This window comes from Papio anubis, chromosome 19, assembly GCF_008728515.1.
Source record: "Papio anubis isolate 15944 chromosome 19, Panubis1.0, whole genome shotgun sequence".
NCBI classification, from domain to species: domain Eukaryota; kingdom Metazoa; phylum Chordata; class Mammalia; order Primates; family Cercopithecidae; genus Papio; species Papio anubis.
This window is the reverse complement of record NC_044994.1, coordinates 2,768,574-2,793,935: the sequence shown is the minus strand read 5'-3', so window position 1 is coordinate 2,793,935 and position 25,362 is coordinate 2,768,574. Positions and strand designations below refer to the sequence as shown.

Genomic DNA, 25,362 nt, shown 5'->3' with positions numbered 1-25,362 from the left:
AAGGTCACAGAACAGCGCTGCCATTTGGCTACTTTCCAATTCAGCATAGCTGCCATCTCTGCTGGTGGTATTCGCAGCATGTGGGATAAAATACTCACCAAGGAACAAGTGGCTAACTCCTCACAGAGCTCTCACGGTTTCCTCTTTCCTGACGAAAAGGTAGGGCTCCCCGGGGTGGGGTGTCTGCAGAGCTCCCAGGTGCTGGTGGTCAGCAGGTTTTCCTTTGTCTGAGTCAGAACATGGGGAAGCTGGGGAAAGGTTTGGCCCAGCAAGTGAGTGAAATAAGTCAATTTATGCCCGTTGGGAAGCAAGCCGGCCGGTAGGAGTGAAGCCTCATTACCTAATGTTGGTGCCATTTCTAGGGAGAGAAGGAATCACTTCCCCGAGCCTATCAGTCCTACAAGTTATTCTGTCTTCATTTCAGGTGGGAAAAGAGGGCATGTTTTGGCCATAACATTGAAGACAACAATGCGTCTTTGGTAGAGAAAGAAAAGGAATTCCCAAGATTTGAGCAAAAGGTGCTTTTTGTTTTGTTTCCTTTTTTGAGACAGTCTCCCTCTGTCGCCCAGACTGGAGTGCAGTGTCCTGATCTCTGCTCATTGCAAGCTGTGCCTCCCAGGTTCAAGTGATTTTCCTGCCTCAGCCTCCTGAGTAGCAGGGATTGCAGGCATGCACTACTACACTAGGCTAACTTTTGTATTTTTAGTAGAGATGGGGTTTCGCCACGTTGGCCAGGATGGTCTTGAACTCCTGGCCTCAAGTGATCTCCCTGCCCCCACCTCCCAAGGTGCTGGGATTACAGGGTGTGAGCCACCTGCCCAAAAAAGTGTTCAGTTTAAGGATTTGAAGGAGGTCAGTTTTTCTGAGCTCAGCATAGAGGTCGAGACGGGGACAACAGACGAGACATCCTGCTAACGACGATGAAACCCCTCGCCTCTTACTAAAGATGGCTGGGGCTAGTCAAGGCAGGGAGCGGCGCTTGGGAAGTCCCAGCACTCGAGCTGAGGCAGGAGAATGGAACTCCGCGTTGCAGTGGCCAGACAGCCTGGCGAGACCGCCTCAAAAAAAAAAAAAAAGGATCTGCTGTCAAAGTTTTCTTTCTTTTTTTTGAGACGAGTCTCACTCTGTCACCCAGGCTGGAGTGCAGTGGCTCGGATCTCGGCTCACTGCAAGCTTCAGCCTCCGGGTTTACCATTCTCCTGCCTCAGCCTCCCGAGTAGCTGGACTACAGGCGCCGCCACCTCGGCCTGCTAATTTTTTTGTATTTTTAGTAGAGACGGGTTTCACTGTGTTAGCCAGGATGGTCTCTGATCTCCTGACCTCGCAGATCCGGGCCTGCCTCGGCCTCCCAAAGTGCTGGGATTACAGGCTTGAGCCACTGCCACCTCGGCCAAAGTTTTCTTAAATAGGTTTTGTTTGTTATCTTTTTAAAATTTTAATTTTAATTTTAATTTTTTTTTTTTTTTTTTTGACTTGAGTCTCGCTGTGTCACCCAGGCTGGAGTGCAGCGGGAGCGCCGATCTCGCTCTCACTGCAAGCCCTCCCGGTTTACTGCCATTCTCCTGCCTCAGCCTCCTCCGAGTAGCTGGGACTAAGGTCACCACCACGCCTGCTAGTTTTTGTATTTTTAGTAGAGACTTGGTTTCACCATAGCTGTGGGATGGTCTCTGACCCTCCTGACCTCGGATCCACCCTCGGCCTCCCAAAGTGCTGGATTACAGGGCTGGAGCCACCACCACTCGGCCAATTTTTTAATTTTATTATTTGAGACAGAGTCTCATTTGTCACCCAGGCTGGAGTGCAGTCACTGATCTCGCTCACTGCAAGCTCCGGCCTCCAGGTTCATGTCATTCTCCTCCCTCAGCCTCCCGAGTAGCTGGGACTACAGGTGCCTACCACCACGCCCGGCTAATTTTTTTGTATTTTTAGTAGAGATGGGGTTTCACCGTGTTAGTCAGGATGGTCTCCATCTCCTGACCTCGTGATCTGCCCGCCTCAGCCTTCCAAAGTGCTGGGATGACAGGCATGAGCCACTGCGCCTGGCCTTTTTTTTTTGAGATGGAGTCTCACTGGGCTGGAGTGCTATGGTGAGATCTCGGCTCACTGCAACCTCCGCCTCCTGGGTTCAAGTGATTCTTGTGCCTCAGCCTTCCAAGTATCTGGCATTACACACTCATTCAACCACAGCCGGCTAAATTTTGTATTAAATATTTTTAGTAGAGATGGGGTTTCACCATGTTGGCTAGGCTGGTCTTGAACTCCTGGCATCAAATGATCCACCTGCCTTTGTCTCCCAAAGTGCTGGGATTACAGGCATGAGCCACCATATCCTGCACAGCCACTCTTACCTTTTAAAAAATGATTGTGTTGGGCTGGGCGCAGTGCTCATGCCTGTAATTCCAGTAGTTTGGGAGGCCGAGGCCGGTGGATTGCTTGAGTCCAGGAGTTCGCGACCAGCCTAAGCAACATGGTGAAACCCTGTCTCTATGAAAAATGCAAACATTAGTGGGGTGTGGTGGCGCACGCCCACCTGTAATCCCGACTGCCCCAGAGGCTGAAGTGGGAGGACTGCTTGAGTCCAGGAGGTGGAGATTGCACTGAGCTGGGATCACACCACTGTACTCCAGCATGGGTGACAGGGCAAGACCTTGTCTCAAAAAAAAAAAAAAATTATGTTATACCAGATAGCTGCTTCGCATGGTTATCAGGGTCTTCTCAGGAAGATATGTAACAGTTTCAGCCAGCTTGCTTGCTCTGTCTTTCTCTGTCCTTTTTCCTCCCCCAACCCCTTCTGCTCTTCTCTCCTTTTCTACTGTTCTCCTTCCTTCTTTTCTTCCAAGTCTTCCTCTGCTTGAATGGCTCTGTGTCGGATATTTTAAATTCCTTTTTGGAAAAAAGAATGTTAGGGGTAGAAGGTAGTCGATTTACGGGTGGCAAATCCTTACAAATCTGCAGCAACCTCAATTCTTGCCTTCTCAGAAGAAAGAATTCCACTGAGGGACATAAGGCAGAAAAAGAGACTGAGGCAAGTTTCTCAGCAGGAGTGAAAGTTACTAAAAAGCTTTAGAGCAGGAAAGAAAGAAAAGTACACTGACCCAAGAGGGCAGTGTGAAAGTCAAGTGCAGTGTTTAACTGTAATCCTAGGACTTCATAGGCTGACCCACTTGTCTTGCACCCGTTCCCCATGATTCTTCCCTTAGGGTGCGCTGCCTGCGTGCACAGTGCCCTCCTTACGCTTGGGAGGTGAGCCTGAGCAGTGTGTTTAGGAAGCTGTACACATGCCCGTCTGAAGCTTTCTTCCTGTTTCCTGTGGAGTGCCCCTAGAAGGTCATACTCTGCCATTTTGTCTCCTGATGTATATGTTCAGGAAGTTGCCTCTCCCTGGCATCTGCATTTAATTTACACTTTAATGTGGCAGCTGTGGACCCTCAGGAGATTGTCTCTCCCTGGCGCTGGCTGCTAAATGATCGTTTTTAGGGAGGCAATGTGATAACTATTGAATGGTCACCTGGTGATCACTTGACATTCCTGGTGGATGGGAAGAGCCCTCACCCGCCCTGCTCATGCCTGTCTAGAACCTGTAACAAGAACATAGAAGTTTGAGGGAAGCGCCAGAACTCCACTGGCCCGGTTTGTTTGCAGTAAGGTCGAGGTCGCTTATCCACGAGGAGTAAGAGGCCATGCTGAGTGAGCTCAGTGGGGAGCTGAGGTGGGGAGAGCCCAGGTTGCCTGGAAGTGCAGACCCACAGGCTGTCTCTGTGTCCTCTGTCTTTCATCCTCTCTTCATCCAGGGAAGCTGGAGGACTGCAGTTCTACATACTATCCTGCCCTGAGCCCCACTTCAGGCTGTCAGCCAGCCTTGTCTCCAGCCTGCTCACCACTCACTGATGCTTTTTGCACCTCTTAGTCATAACTGCTCAAACAAGGCTCACTCTGATGAAAAGAAGCGGGTGTAGAAGAGCAATTTTCAAGTTGTCATTCTGGTATTTCATCTTGGGAAACCAGAAACCTGCAAAACAGCAAGGGTTTGCATACTGGAAGACTCCTCAGCCCGCCCCAGAAGGTCAGCATTCCTTCCCTCTCAACTAGTTCCATACAGCTGGAGGAAACATACGGTGTTAGAAAGTTTCAACTATGGTTTTGGGTTTAGCTTTTTGGATTTAGGATTTTAGGAGATTCTAGGCCTTTTGAAAAAAAAATGAGATACTAAGATCGAATGGTTGCCTTTGACATATTTGATTTAATCAAAACAAAGGAAATTGCCTGGCATTAAGGAACCTGTTATTTATCCCTTAGAGGCGCTCCAGCAGAGAACCCAGGCCCTTCACCATACTGCTGCATGGTTCCTGACACTTGTGCAGTCCGTTCCGAAGTTTCTTACAGATGAGGTGGGTGACTGCAAACAGGCACTGCTGCTTCTCCTCTGTGTCACAGTAAGCACGGCAGCGCAGAGTGGCTGCACGTCCTGAGTTGCCTGGGACAGTCCTGGTTTACACCATTGCTCTGTTTTAATTTTTATCAGTGACATTTTTTACTCAAAGCTGTCCCCAGTTGGAAGATAAAGGTACGTGGTGACTGCAATTATGCGGCATGTGTGCTTTGCCTTAGAGAAAAGAGAGGTGACAAAAGTTTTTTTTTTTTTTTTTTTTTTTTGAGACGGAGTCTCGCTCTGCCGCCCAGGCTGGAGTGCAGTGGCCGGATCTCAGCTCACTGCAAGCTCCGCCTCTCGGGTTCACGCCATTCTCCTGCCTCAGCCTCCCGAGTAGCTGGGACTACAGGCGCCCGCCACCTCGCCTGGCTAGTTTTTTTTTGTTTTTAGTAGAGACGGGGTTTCACCATGTTAGCCAGGATGGTCTCGATCTCCTGACCTCGTGATCCGCCCGTCTCGGCCTCCCAGAGTGCTGGGATTACAGGCTTGAGCTACCGCGCCCGACCTGGATTTTATTTTTTTATTGGTTCAATTAGGGTTTCTGGTCAGTGTCTCCCAAAGCTCCCACCCCATAAGACTTCAGGGGCTTCTTTGACATCTGAGCTCCTTATACCCTCCCTGGGAAGGTCACCGCCCTTCTCAGATTCTCATCTCGAGCGCAAGTTGAAGAACCTGGAGGTAGAATGCCACCATCTATAGCCTATCTCAGGGTAGCCTTTTACCAACTTTTCTCTTCGGAGGTCTCAAAAATAGATGCTTTCTTTACAGGATGCAAAGCTCATCCAGTATTTGGGATGAATCCTTAAAAAATTTGAAGGTTCCCTTACAGAAGCCACTATACATAAATATCTTTTAAAAGAAGGCCATCCAGAGTTTTAAGGCATATTTGCAGGGGAAAACCCATTTTTTTTTTTTTTTTGAGACGGAGTCTCGCTCTGTCGCCCAGGCTGGAGTGCAGTGGCGCGATCTCGGCTCACTGCAAGCTCCGCCTCCCGGGTTCACGCCATTCTCCTGCCTCAGCCTCCCGAGTAGCTGGGACTACAGGCACCCGCCACCTCGCCCGGCTAGTTTTTTGTATTTTTTAGTAGAGATGGGGTTTCACCGTGTTAGCCAGGATGGTCTTGATCTCCTGACCTCGTGATCCGCCCGTCTCGGCCTCCCAAAGTGCTGGGATTACAGGCGTGAGCCACCGCGCCCGGCCAGGGAAAACCCATTTTTGTGAAAACATATAATCTGGTTGCAGTGTTCGATATTCACATTCACAGGTGGTGGCTCTGTGGCAGTCACCCACAGGTTCTTCCTGCCCACTGCACAAGCAAAACCATTCACTGAGAGTATGGTAGTGCAGTAAATAAGTAGTTTAGTCTGGGTTTGGTGGCTCACGCCTGTAATGCTAGCACTTTGGGAGGCTGAGGCGGGTGAATCACTTGAGCCCAGGAGTTCAAGACTAGCCGGGGCAGCATGGCAAAACCCCATCTCTTCTAAAAATATACACACACACACACAAAAATTAGCTAGGCGTGGTGGCACACACCTATAATCCCAGCTACTCGGGAGGCTGAGGCATGAGAATCGCTTAAACCTGGGAGGCAGAGGTTGCAGTGAGCTGACATGGTGCCATTGCACTCCAGCCTGAGTGACAGAGTGAGACTGTGTCTCAAAAAAAAAAAAAAAAAAAAAGAGTTTAATTAACTTAATTAACATAAGGCTGGCCACTGAGATGGAATTATTACTCAAAGCAGTCTCTCTGAGTCTCAGAGGTCAGGGTTTTTATGGACAGTACTGAGGGCAGGGAGCTGGGGAACAGGAGGTGCTGATTGGTTGGGATGAAATCATAGGGGCGTGGAAAACGGTCCTTGTGTACTGAGCCCGCTTCTGGGTGGGGTCATAGGATCAGTTGAGTCACGAAATACGGGTCCCGGCAGGGTCAGTCAGGTGGGGTAAATCAGTTGCCCGAAAGTCTGAAAAATACCTGAAAAGATCAATCGTAGGGTCTACAATAGTGACGTTATCTATAGGAGAAATTGAGGGAAGTCACAAATCTTTGTTACCTCTGGCCCCATGACTCCTGAGCAATAACGGATTATAGAAACTACATTCAGCAGAATTCAAGCCCCTCCCCTAATCCTAATCTCGAAACCTTTCATTAGTTTTCAAAGGTGGTTTCGGCCTCAGAACAGGGAGGAGACTATTATCATTCTTGCTTCAAAGTTAAACTATAAACTGGCCTGGCACAGTGGCTCACGTCTGTAATCCCAGCACTTTGGGAGGTTGAGGCAGGTGGTTCATTTGAGGTCAGGAGTTTGAGACCAACCTGGCCAACATGGCGAAAACCCATCTCTACTAAAAAAAATGTACAAAAATTAGCTGGACATGGTGATGGGTGCCTGCAATCCCAGCTACTTGGGAGGCTGAGGCATGAGAATCACTTGAACCCAGGAGGCAGAGGTTGCAGTAAGCCCAGATCACACCACTACACTCCAACCTGGGTGGCAGAGGGAGACCCCATTTCAAAAACAAAACCAACTGAACAAACAAAAACCTATAAACTAAATTCCTCCCGAAGTTAGCTTGGCCTATATCCAGGAATGACCAAGGACAGCTTGGCAGTCAGAAGAAAGACGGAGTCAACTATGTCAGATTTGGGTTACCATTATAATTTTGCAAAGGTGGTTTCGGTGTCAGATCCTGGCCTCCGGGTCCAATGTGGAAGGAATTCCTTGGATCTTTGAAGCACATTGTCCATGAATATTCACTTATTTTGTGGAACAGCAGAGTAGAAAAGTGATGAATTAACACCAAAAGCAACACGTTACAGGGGTCTTATGACCTGTTGATTTTTAAGGTCAAGGAGGGGTGGTGGGGAATCCTAGGAGTCAAATTACACTTAAATAATGCTGAATTTTCCATTGTGTCTCCTACCTTAACACACATCATTCTCATGGATTCCCATTTGATGATTTCTAGAATGTTAACGAAACTGTCACCTTGGTGAGAAGATAATTCTAATAGCTTTATTCTGGCATATGAGGTATGGAGAGCTTGAAGGAGTTGGAAAGGTCAGTTTTTCCTTGTTAGTAATCTGGCATATTATTGTAAAAGTATAAGACAATTAATTTGGAAATGTAGATAGGATTGTGTAACTCATTAGTTCTTAATAGAGAGAGGTGTGATACCTGTATTATTAGGGAACATAACTGAATTATCTTCCTTTTCCCTGTAGGTGCCCAGCTAAGACCAGGATGCCATCACCCTACCCAGGGCTCTGCAGTTTTCTCATGGTGAACCCTTAATGGATTTGTTGTTGCTTGAGAAATGGCTATGATCGAAGTGGGATTTGAAAGACAGAATTTTCATCCGTTAAAGAGGAAGAGTGCATTGCTGTTGAAACTCATAGCTGTTGTCTTTGCTGTGCTTCTATTTTGTGAATTTTTAATCTATTACTTAGTGATCTTTCAGTGTAATTGGCCTGAAGTGAAAACCACAGCCTATGATGGTGAACAGGCCTCACATGAGCCTGTGCTCAAAGCCATGTTTTTGGCTGACACCCATTTGCTTGGGGAATTCTTAGGCCACTGGCTGGACAAATTACGAAGGTAAGAGGTAAAATCAGGAATCTTTCTAAAATTCTGTAGGCAAAACGGTATAGCTCTCTCCTCATAGGCAAGGCTTAATGGCTTTAGGTTACTCTTAGTTATTTTCCTCTTAAAGGAGGACATTTAGGGACATTTGACTTTTCCTTGAATTTACCATTTACTGAGGATGTATACAGGGCCCCATAATTTGGGAGTCGGATCTGGGCCACGTCGCTTTGTGACTTTGGACAAGTTGTTAGAGCCCCTCTGAGCCCCTGCCTCCTTGTTTGTAACTGGGTGAAGACAAGAAACATCACAAGATGTGCCACGCAATGACAAGAAGATGCCACGCGATGATGCCTGGTGCCGGGACTGGTCCCCTGGGCAGGGAGGACACAGATCTGGGTTGATGGCCCCATCTCACCTTCCCTGTGTGTACCTTTGAGCCTGTTGGGTTTCAGCCTCCTCTAGACAGCAGAGGAGCAGAGCGGATTTGTGGCTGTCACCCTAGGGAAGGATCAGGTCCTGTCTTTCCGACTCACACCTGCCCCTGCGTGGTCCTTTGGTTTTTTTTCACCAGGAAGCTTTTTAAACAAATTATTTTTAGGCCGGGCGCAGTGGCTCACGCCCGTAATCCCAGCACTTTGGGAGGCCAAGGCAGGCGGATCACCTGAGGTCAGGAGTTCAAGACCACCCTGGCCAACATGGTGCAACTCCATCTCTACTAAAAATAGAAAAATTAGCCGAGCATGGTGCCGGGTGCCTATAATCTCAGCTACTTGGGAGGCTGAGATAGGAAAATCGCTTCAACCCGGGAGGCGGAGGTTGCAGTGAGCTGAGATTGCGCCACTGCACTCCAGCCTGGGCAACAGAGCAAGACTCCATCTCAAAACAAAAACAAAAACTAAAGAATAAAGAATAATGAAGGAGCAGCTATACCTTTTTACTAAGAGTTTTAACCAAAGGAGGCGTGAGCTGAAGAAGGGCCGGTGCAGGGCCTGCAGTGTCTTGGTCTTACAAATCGATCCTGATTGATGTCTGGTCTCTCCAAGTAGCCTTCTGTGCATTCTTCCTGCTGCTGTTTCTAGATTTTTACTTTCCGTGGTGAATAAATCAAGAGAAACTGAGAAGCTGGGTGCAGTGCTTCACGCCTGTAATCCCAGCACTTTAGGAGGTGGAGGTGGAGGTGAAGGATTGCTTGAGGCCAGGAATTTGAGACCAGCCTGGGCCACGTGGCAAGACCTCATTTCTACAAAAAAACAATAAACAAAAACCAAAAAATAGCTAATTTTTGCTATTTATGCCTACTTGTAGTCCTAGTTACTCAGGAGGCTGAGGCAGGAGGATCATTTGAGCTATTCTGAGCACCAGAGTTTGAGCCTCCAGTAAGCTGTGATCATGGCACCGCAGTCCAGCTTGAGTGACAGAGCAAGAGCCTGTCTCTAAGAAAAAGTAAAATAAAATAAGAAAAACAGAGAAATGTGTTTTGAGAGAGATCTTGGGTAAAAAGCCTTTTATGGGTGATGTGTACCATTCAGTGGTTAACTTGGGATCTAAAAATCTTCCTCTGACCAGAAATTACATTGACTGATTAAAACGAGGTCTAAGGCCGGGCGCGGTGGCTCAAGCCTGTAATCCCAGCACTTTGGGAGGCCGAGACGGGCGGATCACGAGGTCAGGAGATCGAGACCATCCTGGCTAACCCGGTGAAACCCCGTCTCTACTAAAAAATACAAAAAGCTAGCCGGGCGAGGTGGCGGGCGCCTGTAGTCCCAGCTACTCGGGAGGCTGAGGCAGGAGAATGGCGTAAACCCGGGAGGCGGAGCTTGCAGTGAGCTGAGATCCGGCCACTGCACTCCAGCTCGGGCCACAGAGCCAGACTCCGTCTCAAAAAAAAAAAAAAAAAAAAAAAAAAACGAGGTCTAGCTCTGTTGCCCAGGCTGGAGGGCAGTAGTAGGATCATAGCTCACTGCAGCTGCCCAAGTAGCTAGGACAATGGGCTTGTGTCACTACGCCCAGCTAATTTTTACTTTTTTGTAGAGATGGAATTTTGCTGTGTTGCTCATGCTGGTTTTGAACTCTTGGCCTCAAGTGATCCTCCCGCCTTGGCCTCCCAAAGCATTGAAATTAAAGGTGTGAGCCACTGCACCCAGCCTACTTTCCCCTGTTTCTATATCCCAGGACATAGCATTTCCCTTTTGTAGAGGAGGAGCAGCCAGGAAAATGCCTTAAAAAGGAGGAAAGGTAGGCCGGGCGCGGTGGCTCAAGCCTGTAATCCCAGCACTTTGGGAGGCCGAGACGGGCGGATCACGAGGTCAGGAGATCAAGACCATCCTGGTTAACACGGTGAAACCCCGTCTCTACTAAAATACAAAAAAAATTAGCCGGGCGAGGTGGCGGGCGCCTGTAGTCCCAGCTACTCGGGAGGCGGAGGCAGGAGAATGGCGTGAACCCGGGATGCGGGTCTTGCAGTGAGCTGAGATCCGGCCACTGCACTCCAGCCTGGGCGACAGAGCGAGACTCCGTCTCAAAAAAAAAAAGGAGGAAAGGTTTGGATTCCTTAGGAAAATGACATAGGCTGGATTTGGTTAGGTTGAAGACGGGGAGGGCTGAGCAAGCACTGACATTTTTGTGCACCTGCCGTGTGCCTGTGCCATCCTTTACAAACGCTGTCTCATTTAACCCCATAACTATCCTGTGCAAGTAGGGTTTAAAATCCCCATTTAACGGCCGGGCGCGGTGGCTCAAGCCTGTAATCCCAGCACTTTGAGAGGCCGAGATGGGCGGATCACGAGGTCAGGAGATCGAGACCATCCTGGCTAACACGGTGAAACCCCGTCTCTACTAAGAAATACAAAAAATAGCCGGGCGAGGTGGCAGCGCCTGTAGTCCCAGCTACTCGGGAGGCTGAGGCCGGAGAATGGCGTGAACCCGGGAGGCGGAGCTTGCAGTGAGCTGAGATCCGGCCACTGCGCTCCAGCCTGGGCGACAGCGCGAGACTCCGTCTCAAAAAAAAAAAAAAAAAAAAAAAAAAAATAAAATAAAATCCCCATTTACCGGCCTGGTGTGGTGGCTCACGCCTGGAATCCCAGCACTTTGGGAGGCTGAGGCAGGTGGATCACTGGAGGTCAGAAGTTCAAGACCAGCCTGACCAACATGGAGAAACCCTGTCTCTACTAAATATACAAAATTAGCTGGGTGTGGTGGCACATGCCTATAATCCCAGCTAGGCAGGAGAATCACTTGAACCCGGGAGGTGGAGGTTGCAGTGAGCCGAGATCACGCCATTGCACTCCAGCCTGGGCAACGAGAGGGAAACTCCATCTCAAAATAAATAAATAAATAAATAAATAAAATAAAATCTCCATTTACCAATGAAAACACTGGGAATCAGAATAGGCAGTATTTTCAAAGGCACACAGCTTTTCAATGGATTGAGCTGGGATGTTAAGCCATTATCTGTTAGATTGCAGATCCCAGGCTCTTTTTTCTTTTTGAGATGGAGTCTCTCTCTGTCACCCAGGCTGGAGTGCAGTGGCGTGATCTCAGCTCACTGCAACTTCCGCCTGCTGGGTTCAAGCAATTCTCCTGCCTCAGCCTCCCAAGTAGCTGGTACCACAGGCACCCACCACCATGCACAGCTGACTTTTTGTATTTTTAGTAGAGACAGGGTTTCATGATATTGGCCAGGCTGGTCTCGAACTCCTGACCTCATGATCTGCCCACTTTGGCCTCCCAAAGTGATGGGATTACAGGCAAGAACCACTACGCCCGGCCTCCAGGCTCTTTTCATTTGCTTCTTTTACCTCGGAGGATTACTTGCATGTCTGAAATCTACAGGATTTACTGTTTTGATATTGACTAGCCTGTTGTCATCTCCCCTCCAATTTGGAAGGAAAGAAGGAAGTTGAATTCCCTTTAAGAAGTGGTGAAAATTAAGCTAGATACAATCATCTCCTCTGTGTGTTACAAAATCAGTCTACATCGAACATCTTCGGAAGCTGCATTAGGCTCTCTCAGATCCAGTTGTGTCTTGACTGAGTGATGGCTGCAGGGTGCAGAGTGGGGCCTGTTCCTGCACACCACAGTGTCGGGTGTGTGGGAGGCGTGGCCAGACTCTTCTCTGATACTTAATTCCCCACCTTTAATCAGATACGGCCTCTTTGGCCCTTCAAGCCGGGGATGGGAATGCAAGAGTGGGACTCTGAAAGAAGGAGAGTGGAACCATTTAGTTTGCTGTTTAAATGGTGCATGATACAGAAGTAGCCTCCACCCAGGAAAGACTGATGACTTACTTTTTCCTATTGGTGTCAAGGGAATGGCAGATGGAGAGAGCCTTCCAGACAGCTCTGTGGTTGCTGCAGCCGGAAGTCGTCTTCATCCTGGGGGATGTCTTTGATGAAGGGAAGTGGAGCACCCCTGAGGTAGGACCCTGTGTTCCAGGTGCCCTCATCCTGCTTTGAGGTCCAGCACAAGTAACCCAGAGAAGCCACGAAGCAATGTCAGCTCGAGTTGGAAATTTTATGGAAGTTGTACTTACTACTGATATTAAAAATGCATAGGCTATCTGGAAGATGCTTAGAATTCATAGGCTATCTAAGATTATTAGAACAACTCAATCTCAGGTTAGGTTGGCTAATTGTAAACATTTGTCTATGTAGGAAATAGGTCGATTAGCCAGATATCATTTACTTGGAATACACTGTTTTGTGAACCTCTTGGGAAAGGGAGAAATGGGCAAGATAGATGTTATTTCAGTTGTGACCGAAATTGCAAAATACATATTGAAATGTACATTTAATTTCACACTCTTATTGAACCACAACATTAGGAGAATTGTGCTACAAAAGGGACTTGCTGTTCTCCTCTGATTTTCTTTTTTCTGAGTGAGAGATGCAGAAGGGGCCCTGGGGACTCGATGTGAGGATCCTCTGCCTTCAGAGGGGCTGAGACCTCCGCCTGGGTATTGGGGTAATGTAAGACTTTCCACAAACCAAAGAGAAAAGCTCTTCTCACCTTAGTTGTCACAATGTTTTGCTTATTCTATCCTTGGAACAAAACAAATGACATGAACTGTTCTTGCTGCTTAAAAATGTTCAGTCACTCATGGTTTTTGGAAAATATTTAATTTGGGGTCTAAAAAACTTCATCACATGCCTATAGTACCAGCACTTTGGAAGCCCAAGGCAGGAGGAGTTTTTTTTTTTTTGAGATGGAGTTTCGCTCTTGTTGCCCAGGCTGGAGTGCAATGGCGCAATCTCAGCTCACTGCAAACTCTGCCTCCCAGGTTCAAGCGATTCTCCTGCCTCAGCCTCTTGTGTGGTAGGATTACAGGCATGCGTCACCACGCCCGTCTAATTTTGTATTTTTAGTAGACATGGGGTTTCTCCATGTTGGTCAGGCTGGTCTCGAACTTCTGACCTCAGGTGACTCGCCCACCTCGGCCTCTCAATGTGCTGGGATTACAGGCATGAGCTACTGTGCCTGCCTTTTTTTTTTTTTTTTTTTTTTTTGGTGGTGGAGGGGATGGAGTCTCACTCTGTCACCCAGGCTGCAGTGCAGTGGTGTGATTTTGGCTCACTACAACCTCCACCTCCTGGGTTCAAGCAATTCTCCCTCCTCAGCCTCCCGAGTAGCTGGGATTACAGGCATACACTACCATGCCTAGCTAATTTTTTTTGTATTTTAGTAGAGATGGGGTTTCACCATGTTGCCCAGGCTGGTCTTGAACTCCTGAGCTCAGGCAATCTGCCCACCTTGGCCTCCCAAAGTGCTGGCATTATAGTCATGAGCCACCACGCCAGGCCTAGTCCAAGGCAGGAGGATCGTTTGAGCCCAGGAGTTCAAAACCTGGCAACTTAGTGAGACCCTGTTTCTACAAAAAATACAAAAATTAGCCAGGCATGGTGGTGCACGCCTATAGTCCCAGCTACTCAGGAGGCTGAAGTGGGAGGATCACTTGAGCCTGGGAGGTCGGGGCCACAGTCAGCTGTGCACCACTGCACTCCAGCCTGGGTGACAGAGTGAGACCCTGTCTCAAAAAATAAAGATAAAAATCAAGGAAGACAAACAACCAAACCAAAAGCAAAATAAAAAAACCCACAACAAAAACCCAAAAAACCTTACTGGCATTTCCTAGGACAATTCAGTAGCTACGCAAGAGAAGTCTTGTTTTGGAGTTGATAGGAACCACTGTTTGCAGAGTTGCAATGTTTGTTATCCTCTAGGCTGTAATTCAATGTGAGATAGTGGAAATGTTATATGTAAAAACAACTAGTTACAAAATGTGGTTGGATAGATATGTTGCCTTTCCAAATTAAGGGCAATATTTTATGTTTTTCTATGCCTGTTATTCTGATTTTATGTTACTCTAACTTTATTTATTTTTTATTTTTTTAAGCTGGTGTCTTGCTCTGTCACCAAGGCTGGAGTGTGTGGCGTGATCTCAGCTTACCGCAACCTCTGCCTCCCTGGTTCAAGTGATTCTCCTGCCTCAGCCTCCTCGAGTAGCTGGGACTACAGGCGCCCGCCACCACACCCAGCTAATTTTTGTATACTTAGTAGAGACAGGGTTTCACCATGTTGGCCAGGCTGCTCTCAAACTCCTGACCTCTAGTGATCCGCCTGCTTCAGCCTCCCAAAGTGCTGGGAGTAGAGGTGTGAGCCACCGTGCCCAGCCATCTAACTTTAAATGTTATTTGTTAAAGTGGAATCTTTGTAAATGTATTCAAGGACACTATCCAGCATGTTTCCTTAGGTTTTGCCAGATTTACAACATTTAGGATAAAGTTGGTTACCATCTAGAATTGAGGGTTTTTTTTGTTTTTTTCCCTACCCTAGGGTGTTTGTACAATCGATATTTTTAGCTTTATAAAAATAAGAACTACACTAACATAACTCTGAAGTTTTGTTTTTTTTTTTGAGACGGAGTCTCGCTGTGTCGCCCAGGCTGGAGTGCAGTGGCGCGATCTCGGCTCACTGCAAGCTCCGCCTCCCGGGTTCACGCCATTCTCCTGCCTCAGCCTCCCGAGTAGCTGGGACTACAGGCGCCCGCCGCCTCGCCCGGCTAATTTTTTGCATTTTTAGTAGAGACGGGGTTTCACCGTGTTAGCCAGGATGGTCTCGATCTCCTGACCTCGTGATCCGCCCGCCTCGGCCTCCCAAAGTGCTGGGATTACAGGCGTGAGCCACCGCGCCCGGCCAACTCTGAAGTTTTAATAGTTAAAGCAAGTATCAGAATAATTTTGAAATATATGTTACAATAAGTAGTTTTTGTCTTTCTTTCTCCCACATCTCATTAGTTCGTTTCCACAGTTGTAGCCATAGGGGAATGCCACATTTTTTATTTTTTATTTTTTGAGACGGAGTCTCACTCTACGGTCCAGGCTGGAGTGCAGTGGCGCGATCTCAGCTCACTGCAAGCTCTGCCTTCTGGGTTCACACCATTCTCCTGCCTGTAGCTGGGACTACAGGCTCCTGCCACCACGCCCGGCTGTTTTTTGTATTTTTAGTAGAGATGGAGTTTCACTGTGTCAGCCAGGATGGTCTCAATCTCCTGACCTCGTGATCCGCCTGCCTCAGCCTCCCAAAGTGCTGGGATTACAAGTGCGAGCCACTGTGCCCGGCCGGGAATGCCACTTTTAAAGATGTTTTCAACCTCGTCTTGGTTGGGACACATGAAGAACTTACTGGACATTTTGTAAGAGCCTGTTCTTATAGCATGCCCAGATCTTAAGCATTTCTCCACCAGGGTCTATGAATGGTCTTCAGGGGATCTTCAAATAATAGGTGCATGAACCAAATATTTTTTGGAATTGCCAGTTATTGTTTTAAGATGGGAGAGGATACCATTTAAAAATTTGGCATCAGGCTGGGCTTGGTGGCTTACGCCTGTAATCCTAGCACTTTGGGAGGCTGAGGCAGGTGGATCACTTGAGGTCAGGAGTTCGAGACCAGCCTGGCCAACATGGTGAAACCTTGTGTCTACTAAAAATACAAAAATTAGCTGGGCATGGTGGCAGGCGCCTGTAATCCCAGCTACTCAGGTGACTGAGGCACAAGGATCACTTGAACCCTGGAGACGGAAGTTCTAGTGAGCCAAGATCATGCCACTGCACTCCATCCTGGGTGACAGAGTGAGACCCTGTCTCAAAAAAACAACAAAATAAAATGAAAAGTTGGCATCAAATTACATAACAGCAAGTATTAATTGTAGTCTTAAAAAAGACATATTGTGGCCAGGTGCGGTGGCTCACGCCTGTAATCCCAGCACTTTGGGAGGCCAAGGCAGGCGGATTATGAGGTTAGGAGATCGAGACCATCCTGGCTAACATGGTGAAACCCCGTCTCTATTAAAAATACAAAAAAATTAGTCAGGCGTGGTGGCGGGCGACAGAACAAGACTCCATCTCAAAAAAAAAAGAAAGTTCTACATCATCTTTATGGACATCTGATTTAAACAGGGGAATTCATTCACTTCTCACATCAAAATAGGGATCATTGGCTGGGTGCGTTGGCTCATACCTGTAATCCCAGCACTTTGGGAGGCTGAGGCGGGTGGATCACGAGGTCAGGAGATCAAGACAATCCTGGCTAACATGGTGAAAACCTGTCTCTACTAAGAATACAAAAAAAAAAAAAAAAAAGCCAGGCATGGTAGTGTGTGTCTGGAATCCCAGCTACTCCGGAGGCTGAGGCAGGAGAATCACTTGAATGCGGGAGATGGAAGTTGCAGTGAGCAGAGATCACATCACTGCACTTCAGCCTGGAGGCAGAGCCGGACTGGTCTCAAAAACAAAACCAAACAAAACAGGGATCATGTTTTTTAGCCACAGGGCAGGGATGGTTCTCTGGCCTCCAGAGGTTTTTCTTTTTCCCTCAGGCCTGGGCGGATGATGTGGAGCGGTTTCAGAAAATGTTCAGACACCCGAGTCACGTACAGCTGAAGGTAGTTGCTGGAAACCATGACATTGGCTTCCATTATGAGTAAGTAGTTCACGAAAGCCCTGCACCCTGAGAGCGCTGGTTAACTGTAATTCTAAATCTGTTGGAATTCTGGTGAAAGCCCTATTTGTGCTGTCTTGAAATTCGTTTTCCTCAAAAGATGTAAGCTCTGGGATATTCAGCTCTTTAAGGGGTTTTTACTTGGTGCATAGTACACCCTCAACAAATATCTGTGGAATGAATGAATTGTATGTGCTCTTGGGAAACATCTAACTTGAAATGTACATTTAATGGCCAATCATTGTCTTTGGGAATGAAAAAACAAGATCATTTAGACTCTAATAGCTAACATTTATATAGTGCTCTAGTGCTTGCTTGTAATGTGCCGTCTGTTTCAAGCCCTTTACTTCCGTATATGAACACATTGATCTTTACCACGGTCCTGTTGTTTTACCTATATGGTGCCAATGCACAATGAGGCCCTGGGCAGCTGAGTAACTTGCCCCAGGCTTCGTAGTAAGTAGTGGAACTAAAATTTGAGCTTTGATATCCTGGGGCCAGGTGGGGCCCTTAACTAATAATGCTAGTCTGAAACTGAAGTCTTGAAAGTTACTTTGTGTTCGTGATAACTCTAGGAGTTTCTAAAATGGCTTGTCCTGAAAATGTTTCCTCTTACACTTGAATATAGGATGAACACATACAAAGTGGAACGCTTCGAGAAAGTGTTCAGCTCTGAAAGACTGTTTTCTTGGAAAGGCATTAAGTGAGTATTACTTGTAAATTCTTCCAAGACCTTGAGTCCTTGGAAACTTGATTTTCTAAAGGTGCCTGCCATACTGGGATCTGTCATCTGCCCGTGTTCCGTGCAGCCTGGTTTACGAGCTTTAAACAGCAGTGCCTCAGGCTGCCCTTGCTGGTGCTGGCCATGGGAGCCGATAGATGGGAAACCTCAAGCGACCCTGGTTTTCCTTCACAACCCCACAGTGAATCGGTCAGTTTATGACTCTGCCCAGCCACTGTGGGAGTGATCCTCTTTCTGTCTGCCCTGTCTCTGGGTGGTGCAAATTTCATCAGCCCACTTTGTAAAAGAGTCTTTTTATTTGATCAAAATGTGCTAATTTCACTTTACAAAGACTGTTCCCGTAGTTATGGTGTCATGGGATTTGGTGGCAAGTGTGTCACAGTGCGTCTGAAGCTCTGTGCTACCCATCTCCATCGGCCTGGGCTTTTACACCCGAGCACCCTGACCCTTAGCCTGAGCATGAGCAGCTCCCCCTCTGCGAGGCCACCTCAGTGCCCATCTCTAGATCTTTTCTGGGCTGTGTATGCGGCTGCAGCACAGTGGGCAGGACTCTATACTCTCTCCTGATGATAGACGCGGTGGAGAGAAAGCAGGTGGGAGTGGAAGCCTTTTCTCTTTTAATCCTGCCCTTCCTGTGGGTGCCCAGCACTCTGTTGACCTTGGACACAGCAGGTCTGCAGGTGAGGTCATTTCTGCTCACCTTTCCCTCCCTCCAGTGCTCACCTTTCCCTCCCTCTGCCAGGAGGGCAGAGTCTCTCTTGAGTAGGCGGCTTCCTCTGCTGACTCATTACAGAAACATGATACAGTGAGAATTAGTTCCCTCTAAGTGTGTGTTTAAGACACTTTTAACAGCTCATCATACTGCTGATCACTTGGTAACTCCGCTCCTTATCTCTAAGACGAGTTAAATTTCAAGCAGTCTTTACTGACTGGTACTTTCGTCATTCCAAGATGGTATGGGTGTAGGAAATAAAAGCGTATTTAGTGGGAGTCTATAAAAAAATGTGGCTGCTGAGTCTAACCATAATGGACTCTGTTATTACCGTAGTTTGGGATTATCCATACCCAGTTAGCTCTAAGCGGCACCCTACCCTCTGCCTTACTTGCTGTGTGTGTCTGTATGTCACTGATGCACCCTGTGGTTCCCTGTACCTGTTAGTCACAATATCTGACAAGTACTGAGTACTTTCTAGTGGCAGGCTGTGTTCTAAACACCTGCCATGTCATTTCATTGAATCCTCACAACCAGCTGATGGGGTGGGCAGAGGGGTTCTTAGCCCTCTGCACAGAAGATGCACTGTAACAGATGAGCTTCTGTAATCTGGAATTTTTCACAAGTTTAGGGTCAAAAACCCTTTGATCATGTCTTAGACTGAACTCCCAGTCATGCTATTTTTGTTAATACTGACTCATATTTAAAAATACACCAGGCCGGGCGCAGTGGCTCAATCCCAGCACTTTGGGAGGCTGAGACAGGCAGATCACGAGGTCAGGAGATCGAGACCATCCTGGCTAACACGGTGAAACCCCATCTCTACTAAAAAAATACAAAAAACTAGCCGGGCGAGGTGGTGGGCACCTGTAGTCCCAGCTACTCGGGAGGCTGAGGCAGGAGAATGGCGTAAACCCGGGAGGTGGAGCTTGCAGTGAGCTCAGATCCGGCCACTGCACTCCATCCTGGGCGACAGAGCAAGACTCTGTCTCAAAAAAAAAAAAAAAAAAAAAATACACCAAATTATTCTGGGTGGTATTGAAAAACTGCTCTGGGCTTGTTTCTTTGCACTGGATGCTTAGCTTTCTTTTCATGGGAACAGTGGGGAAAAGAAAGCACAGGTACCCCCAGCAGCCTCACCTGCCTGTGTCCCTCTGCCTCAGCTTCGTGATGGTCAACAGCGTGGCGCTGAACGGGGACGGCTGTGGCATCTGCTCTGAAGCAGAAGCAGAGCTCATTGAAGTTTCTCACAGACTGAACTGCTCCCGAGAGGTAGGAGAGCATCTCAATGCCACAGGCGACTTCTGGCCCGTGTCGCTCTGCTTTTGTTACTCAGTCCCCAGCTCTTCTTGCCCTTTGATGAGGGTCAGGTGTGCGGATTAATGGCCTGACTTGTACCCAGCAGGCACATGGCTCGCGCCGGTGTGGACCTGGGCCTCTGCTGCCTGTGTCTGCCCCCGTCCTCCTGCAGGTGAGCTGGGGGAGGAAGGGGCTCATGGCGGACAGCAGGCAGCCCGCAGTTTCACGACAGCCGCCTGAACTCCTCTCTCCACCCCGGACAGCATTATCCTCTGTATCGGAGAAGTGATGCTAACTGTTCTGGGGACGATGCTGCTCCTCCAGAGGAAAGGGACATCCCATTTAAGGAGAACTATGACGTGCTTTCACGGGAGGCATCACAAAAGGTTTGCCAGGGTGTCATGATGCTAATTCATGTCGCCGTGTGACTCTCGTCACCTTGCATGTCAGCAAGCAGAGCGCCCAGGCTAGAGCAGGTGTTTGCTGAAACGTTGATGACTTAGTTATCACCTGGGGACAGGGGTGGATGGAGGCCTGGCTTTCACAGCACCATCATGTAATTGCTTTCTTTTTTTTTTTTTCCAGTAAACCTACTTCTATTTCCTACGCTGAAGTCAATGATAGTCTCAGCTATTCTTTGTATTCAGAGTTTTTCACCAACTTGAATGTGTTTAGAAATGTGAATGGAACTTAAGAGTCAAATTTTTAGGGACTTAGTTAAAATTAAAATGCATTTTCTTATATAGATTTATATATTACATTATATATAATATATAAATATAGGAAATGTTTATAAGATAAATGTATAAAATATTTATAAAGATAAAAAAGCACAAAAAGTAGATAAAATCTAGAATGAGAATGGTAGACTCAAAGGGGCTGACCTTACCTTTGATTTAGTATAAATAAACCAAAGGATTTTTACGGAAAAAAATAAACCAGTCCTTCAAAATAAGGATGTAGTATTTAATTTAATGAAAGAAGCGATGGCCAGCGGCTGTCTGCTGAGCGGTGAGGGCCTGGTTGAGGGTGAGCTAACAGCCTGCTTTGCTGTCTTCTCGGCCGCTGTCAGCTGCTGTGGTGGCTCCAGCCGCGCCTGGTTCTCAGTGGCCACACGCACAGCGCCTGCGAGGTGCACCACGGGGGCCGAGTCCCCGAGCTCAGCGTCCCGTCTTTCAGTTGGAGGAACAGAAACAACCCCAGTTTCATCATGGTAATGTGAAAGTTTATTTTTGTCTGAAAGCTTTCCATAAGTATTTAAATCAACACAGTAATCAACTATTTAATTGCTGCAATCTGTAAAAATTTACAAAAGTCACACACAAATTTCCCTCCCTCTACACGTAGTTCCATGCACTGCCTCTTGCCAAACACCCTTCCGGGAACCAATCAGCCTGACATTCCTGGGCGGTTTATGTGGGAAGTGAGGGCAGGGCACTGTCCAGGTGGACTTGATCCTTCAGGGAGGGCCATGTCGTCTCCTCTTACACTCTGTGTGTGTTTACTTTTCTAAAGAAACAACCATTTATTCATTAGCTATACTCAGCCATCTTCTCTTATTTTCAAAACATGCCCATTTGACCTGGCAGAGAACGCTACAGCCTTTGCAGGTTGATAAAAGGTGTTTCACTGAATGACCACTGGGCGTTTTAACGCCTTTCAGCCATGGGCTCCTACATCCAGCTCATGATGCTGGTATGACAGGTTCTTTTCCTTCTTAAAAGGTGGGGGAAACCCTAACATTTTCAAATTCAAGTAAATGAAAACATTTGCCACTGTCATTCCACATAAACGCATCTGCAGAGAAAAGGCCACGGAGACGACCTGGACACATGTACTTCTAGGGAACAGATGCTTAGTTGAGCATCAAGGGGCAGGAAGACACCGTTCCCTCCTTGTTCCTTGCTGACCAATGACCCTGGAACTCCATGTACCTCTCTGAATCTCTGTTACGGATCTCCCATTATATTTGATGGGAACCCGGTGGGCCAGGGGCCAGTTCTGACAGGTCAGTGTCCCAGACATTTTCCACCCAGGCACACTTGGGCCTTACTTGGCTCTCCTGCCAGAGCCTGGGCTAGTCGGGCTCTGGGGGAAGAGCCCGGTGCAGGACGAAGGCCAGGCCCCCTTGTTCTCAGGTGAGGAGGGCCCCTTCCCTGCCTCACCTGAGGGGGACCTGAGAAGGCAGTTTCCCTCTGCTGTTTCTAAGACTGTGGTGTTCAACCTGTGCCTGGTGCTGTCACCTTAACTTTCCCTTTTCCTTTCCAGGGCAGCATCACGCCCACAGACTACGCCCTCTCCAAGTGCTACCTCCCACGTGAGGACGTGGTTTTGGTCATCTACTGTGGAGCGGTAGGCTTCCTTGTGGTCCTCACACTCTCTCACTTGGGGCTTTTAGCCTCACCTTTTCTTTCTGGTTTGAACTTGCTCAGAAAGCGTAAGACAAGATGAAGAGCAGGCGCCACTGTAAATATCAAAGCCCAAGAAATGGAACTTTGGGCAGAGATCATGTTAGAATCAAGTGGATGATGAGACCAATTACAGGCCGTCTCTCTGCACATCACAGAAATTCTCAATCACTGACACGAGTAACTGCAAAATAAATAGTTGATTGTACTGTTCTCATGCTAGCAAAGTGGACAGGTACTCTACAACAAATCTGTTTTCTCATTTTTATCAAATATATGTATCATCGAAGGTTGCATCTGTACAGTATTAAATGCTATTAATGTCGTCACTCACATGCACGACAGTCCTTGTTCCCCCAGGAAGGGCCTGGTGGCCCCAGCACACACTTGGGATTATGTGTATACGTAAATATTGGGCTGTTTCCCTCGTCCTGTGAAGTGGTTCTCGAATTCCTATGTACCGTAAAGCTGTACCTTTGGAAGTACAGATGTGGCCGGACGCGGCGGCTCACACCTGTAATCCAGGAGTTTGGGAAGCTGAGGCGGGTGGATCACTTGAGGTCAGGAGTTCAAGACCAGCCTGGCCAACATGGTGAAACCCCTTCTCCACTAGAAATATAAAAATTAGCCAAAGGTGGTGGCACACGCCTATAATCCCAGCTACTTGGGAGGCTGAGGCAGGAGAATCCCTTGAACCCAGGAGGCGGAGGTTGCAGTGAGCCGCGATCGCGCCATTACACTCCAGCCTGGGCAGCACAGCGAGACTCCGTCTCAAAAAAAAAATAATTAAAAAAAAAAGTACAGATGTGATATGCAGAACATATTGTTTTCATAGATTTTTATACTTGATCAATTAATGGAATCAGATTTTTAAATAAGTGTAATTTTCTCTATAGGAGACCAAGTTGTTACATCTGATAATGCCTGTCAGTGATCAAAAGAAACTTGAAAAGTAGAATGGGATATGGCTTTTGGTACCTGAAAATAAATGCTTTAATAATTGTAAGCCAGATAAAAGTTATTCTTTTTGTTTTTTTTCTTAACAGTCTGGCTCTTGTTTGAATTAAACTCTTAAACAGGATGTTTAGTTAGAGGGTAATTGTTGAGTAATGATGCATACAACAACATACTTCCCTTTCTTGCTGGGGGTGTAGCTTTTCAGTTTTCTTGTTTTACTTTGACAGTGCAAGGGGAACTGAAAATAATTTCTATTGTATTTATCAGTTCAGCTGAGGGTTTTATGAGACAGTGGATGGGACGGGCAGGAAGATGGTGATGAGATAAAATATGTGTGTGTTGCACTGACTGTCTATAAAGTTGTCATCCTTTCTTCATGAAAAAGTAGCATTTAAATCTGGATGAGTTTATAAAGGATTACAAAATGCTGATTTATAGAGTAAACTTTAAAATATTACAGACTAAAGACTAAAAGGAGAGTAATGAAGTAATAGGCTGTCACTTCTCTAGATTTGTATTGTTGAAAATTTAACTTTGGACATCTTTACAGATTATTTTAGACCTATGAAAACTACCCTCAACTCTGTGGCTGCAGCTAGAACATGAAGTGTCATTGCCACAACGGTTCTTTCTAGATACTGTTCGTGTGTCATCATGTTTGAGGCTATATTTGTAAATCTTGCGAGTGTGAGAAAGAGCCGTATCTTTTGACTTTATACTTCAGATTAAGGTTTTGTAATGTCTCTTCTTCAAAAGGCAAGTGAAGCTGTCATCCTTATTCTCCTAGGCCAGACACAAACATTGACACGCCACGTTTTGTTTTTCTCTTACTGTTTGCTTACTTGTATGCTGTAGCCTGTGTCCAGAGTGTTGACTAAGGGAATGGTGGACCTGTTTCCACCTAGGGAACTTGAAGGAGTGTTTCATTAGCAGACTAATTAGGAAACGTATTGTCTAGAGAGAGAGAAAAAAGTGCCTGGTACCCTGAAAAGATTAGACTGCAATTTGTACCCCTGAATTGAGTTCAGGTTTTTACAGCTCAGAGAAGAGCGAGCAGGTGGTTGCAACAGTTTGTGATGTTAGTACGACACTGTTGGTAGAATGTGGATGATTAATGTGTATAACTTACAATTTTTTAAATCAGGGAGTATTTTATAAAGTGCCAACCTTATGAAATATCCTAAATTCTACAGCTACCATTCATTCCTTTTTTCAGAGTAAGCAGCAGGTAATGTTGACATTAAGCTCTTTAGCACAATACAAACACATTTCATGTACAGGTATAGATAGCCATGGTAAAGGCACAAAGATCTACAAGGATTTTTCTTTAGTAGTTATACAAAAGAATATTACATTTTGTGGTCTGTACAGTATAATAAACCAGCAATAGGGACAACAACAAAGAGAATCTGAGAAAGAAGACTATGCCTAAGTATAGTGAAAGTTTAGAGAATCATTTTTACACAAGACAGATTTTGCAGTAGTGAATGTGGTAGGTTTTCTGCCTAAATGTAAGAGGCTCAAAGTAGCTCTAATTCAAATGCCTGAGGCCAGCAGCGACTCTGAATGTGACTGTAAAAGGGTTTCTGGTCACTCTGTCGCTTGGGGTCGACTCTAAGTCTAGGGCTAAGGCCGATGGGAAGGGACCATCGCTCGTCAACCTGCAGCTTCATAAAGGGAAAATCAGAGAGGGCCGCGGCTCAGGGCACTGCACGTACGCTCTTGCGGTCGCGCTTGACAACGTGGGAAAAAAAGCAAACTGCGTTTTCTCCCCATCTACCAAGTTCTCCTCGATGAATCAATAAAGGGAGAATGAATAAAGGGGCTCCCACCCGGAGAGATTCTGCTGCAGTGTCAGCAATGAGAGTCGGTGGTTTGGGGGTGGGATGCTGCGGAAGGTCGTATTCAATGACAACAGAAGCTACACAACCAAACCTGAGGGGACAGAGGTAGCCAGAGGCTTGGTGGTCGACACAGAACGGGACAGACGGCAGCGAGATGGAACTAGAGACCCTGCCTCCTACCATGGCATGGGGCTGGCAGTCAGGCGGTCTGGGGCGCCGCTCCATCGCGGGGTGGCAGCAGCAGCCTCACAAGAGCTCGTACTGCTTGAGGTGCATCCGCTGGATGATGTCGCGGCAGTCGTTGAACACCCTGCGGATGTTCTCTGTGTCCACGGCGCAGGTGAAGTGCGGGTAGCAGTAATGTTTGCCTTCGCCGGTGGCCGTGCTGATCCT

At 47.1% G+C, this 25,362-nt stretch overlaps 2 protein-coding genes across 19 annotated transcripts in view; one reads left to right on the top strand and one right to left on the bottom strand.

Moving 5' to 3' along the window:
• Window positions 1-23,174, top strand: part of MPPE1 (metallophosphoesterase 1) — a 27,123-nt gene extending 3,949 nt beyond the window's left edge. For 2 of the 16 annotated variants that reach the window (XM_031658688.1, XM_031658683.1), the window contains exons 3-16: window positions 45-159; window positions 425-518; window positions 3,908-4,063; window positions 4,297-4,388; window positions 7,397-7,488; window positions 7,653-8,025; window positions 12,320-12,428; window positions 16,886-16,989; window positions 17,636-17,710; window positions 19,625-19,733; window positions 19,864-19,932; window positions 20,024-20,146; window positions 20,833-20,973; window positions 22,029-23,174. In XM_031658688.1, coding sequence (XP_031514548.1) covers window positions 7,745-8,025; window positions 12,320-12,428; window positions 16,886-16,989; window positions 17,636-17,710; window positions 19,625-19,733; window positions 19,864-19,932; window positions 20,024-20,146; window positions 20,833-20,973; window positions 22,029-22,211 — 1,194 coding nt within the window. In that variant the 5' untranslated portion in view covers window positions 45-159; window positions 425-518; window positions 3,908-4,063; ... (1 more) ...; window positions 7,397-7,488; window positions 7,653-7,744 and the 3' untranslated portion in view covers window positions 22,212-23,174. The remainder of the gene's footprint in view (window positions 1-44; window positions 160-424; window positions 519-3,907; window positions 4,064-4,296; window positions 4,389-7,396; window positions 7,489-7,652; window positions 8,026-12,319; window positions 12,429-16,885; window positions 16,990-17,635; window positions 17,711-19,624; window positions 19,734-19,863; window positions 19,933-20,023; window positions 20,147-20,832; window positions 20,974-22,028) is intronic. The other 14 variants (XM_031658686.1, XM_031658682.1, XM_031658689.1 and 11 more) reach the window with 11 other exon arrangements.
• GNAL (G protein subunit alpha L) overlaps window positions 20,964-25,362 on the bottom strand; it is a 205,406-nt gene continuing 201,007 nt past the window's right edge. For all 3 annotated transcript variants that reach the window (XM_009192359.3, XM_009192362.4, XM_021929935.2), the window contains exon 12: window positions 20,964-25,362. In XM_009192359.3, the coding sequence (XP_009190623.1) occupies window positions 25,216-25,362 (147 nt within the window). In that variant the 3' untranslated portion in view covers window positions 20,964-25,215.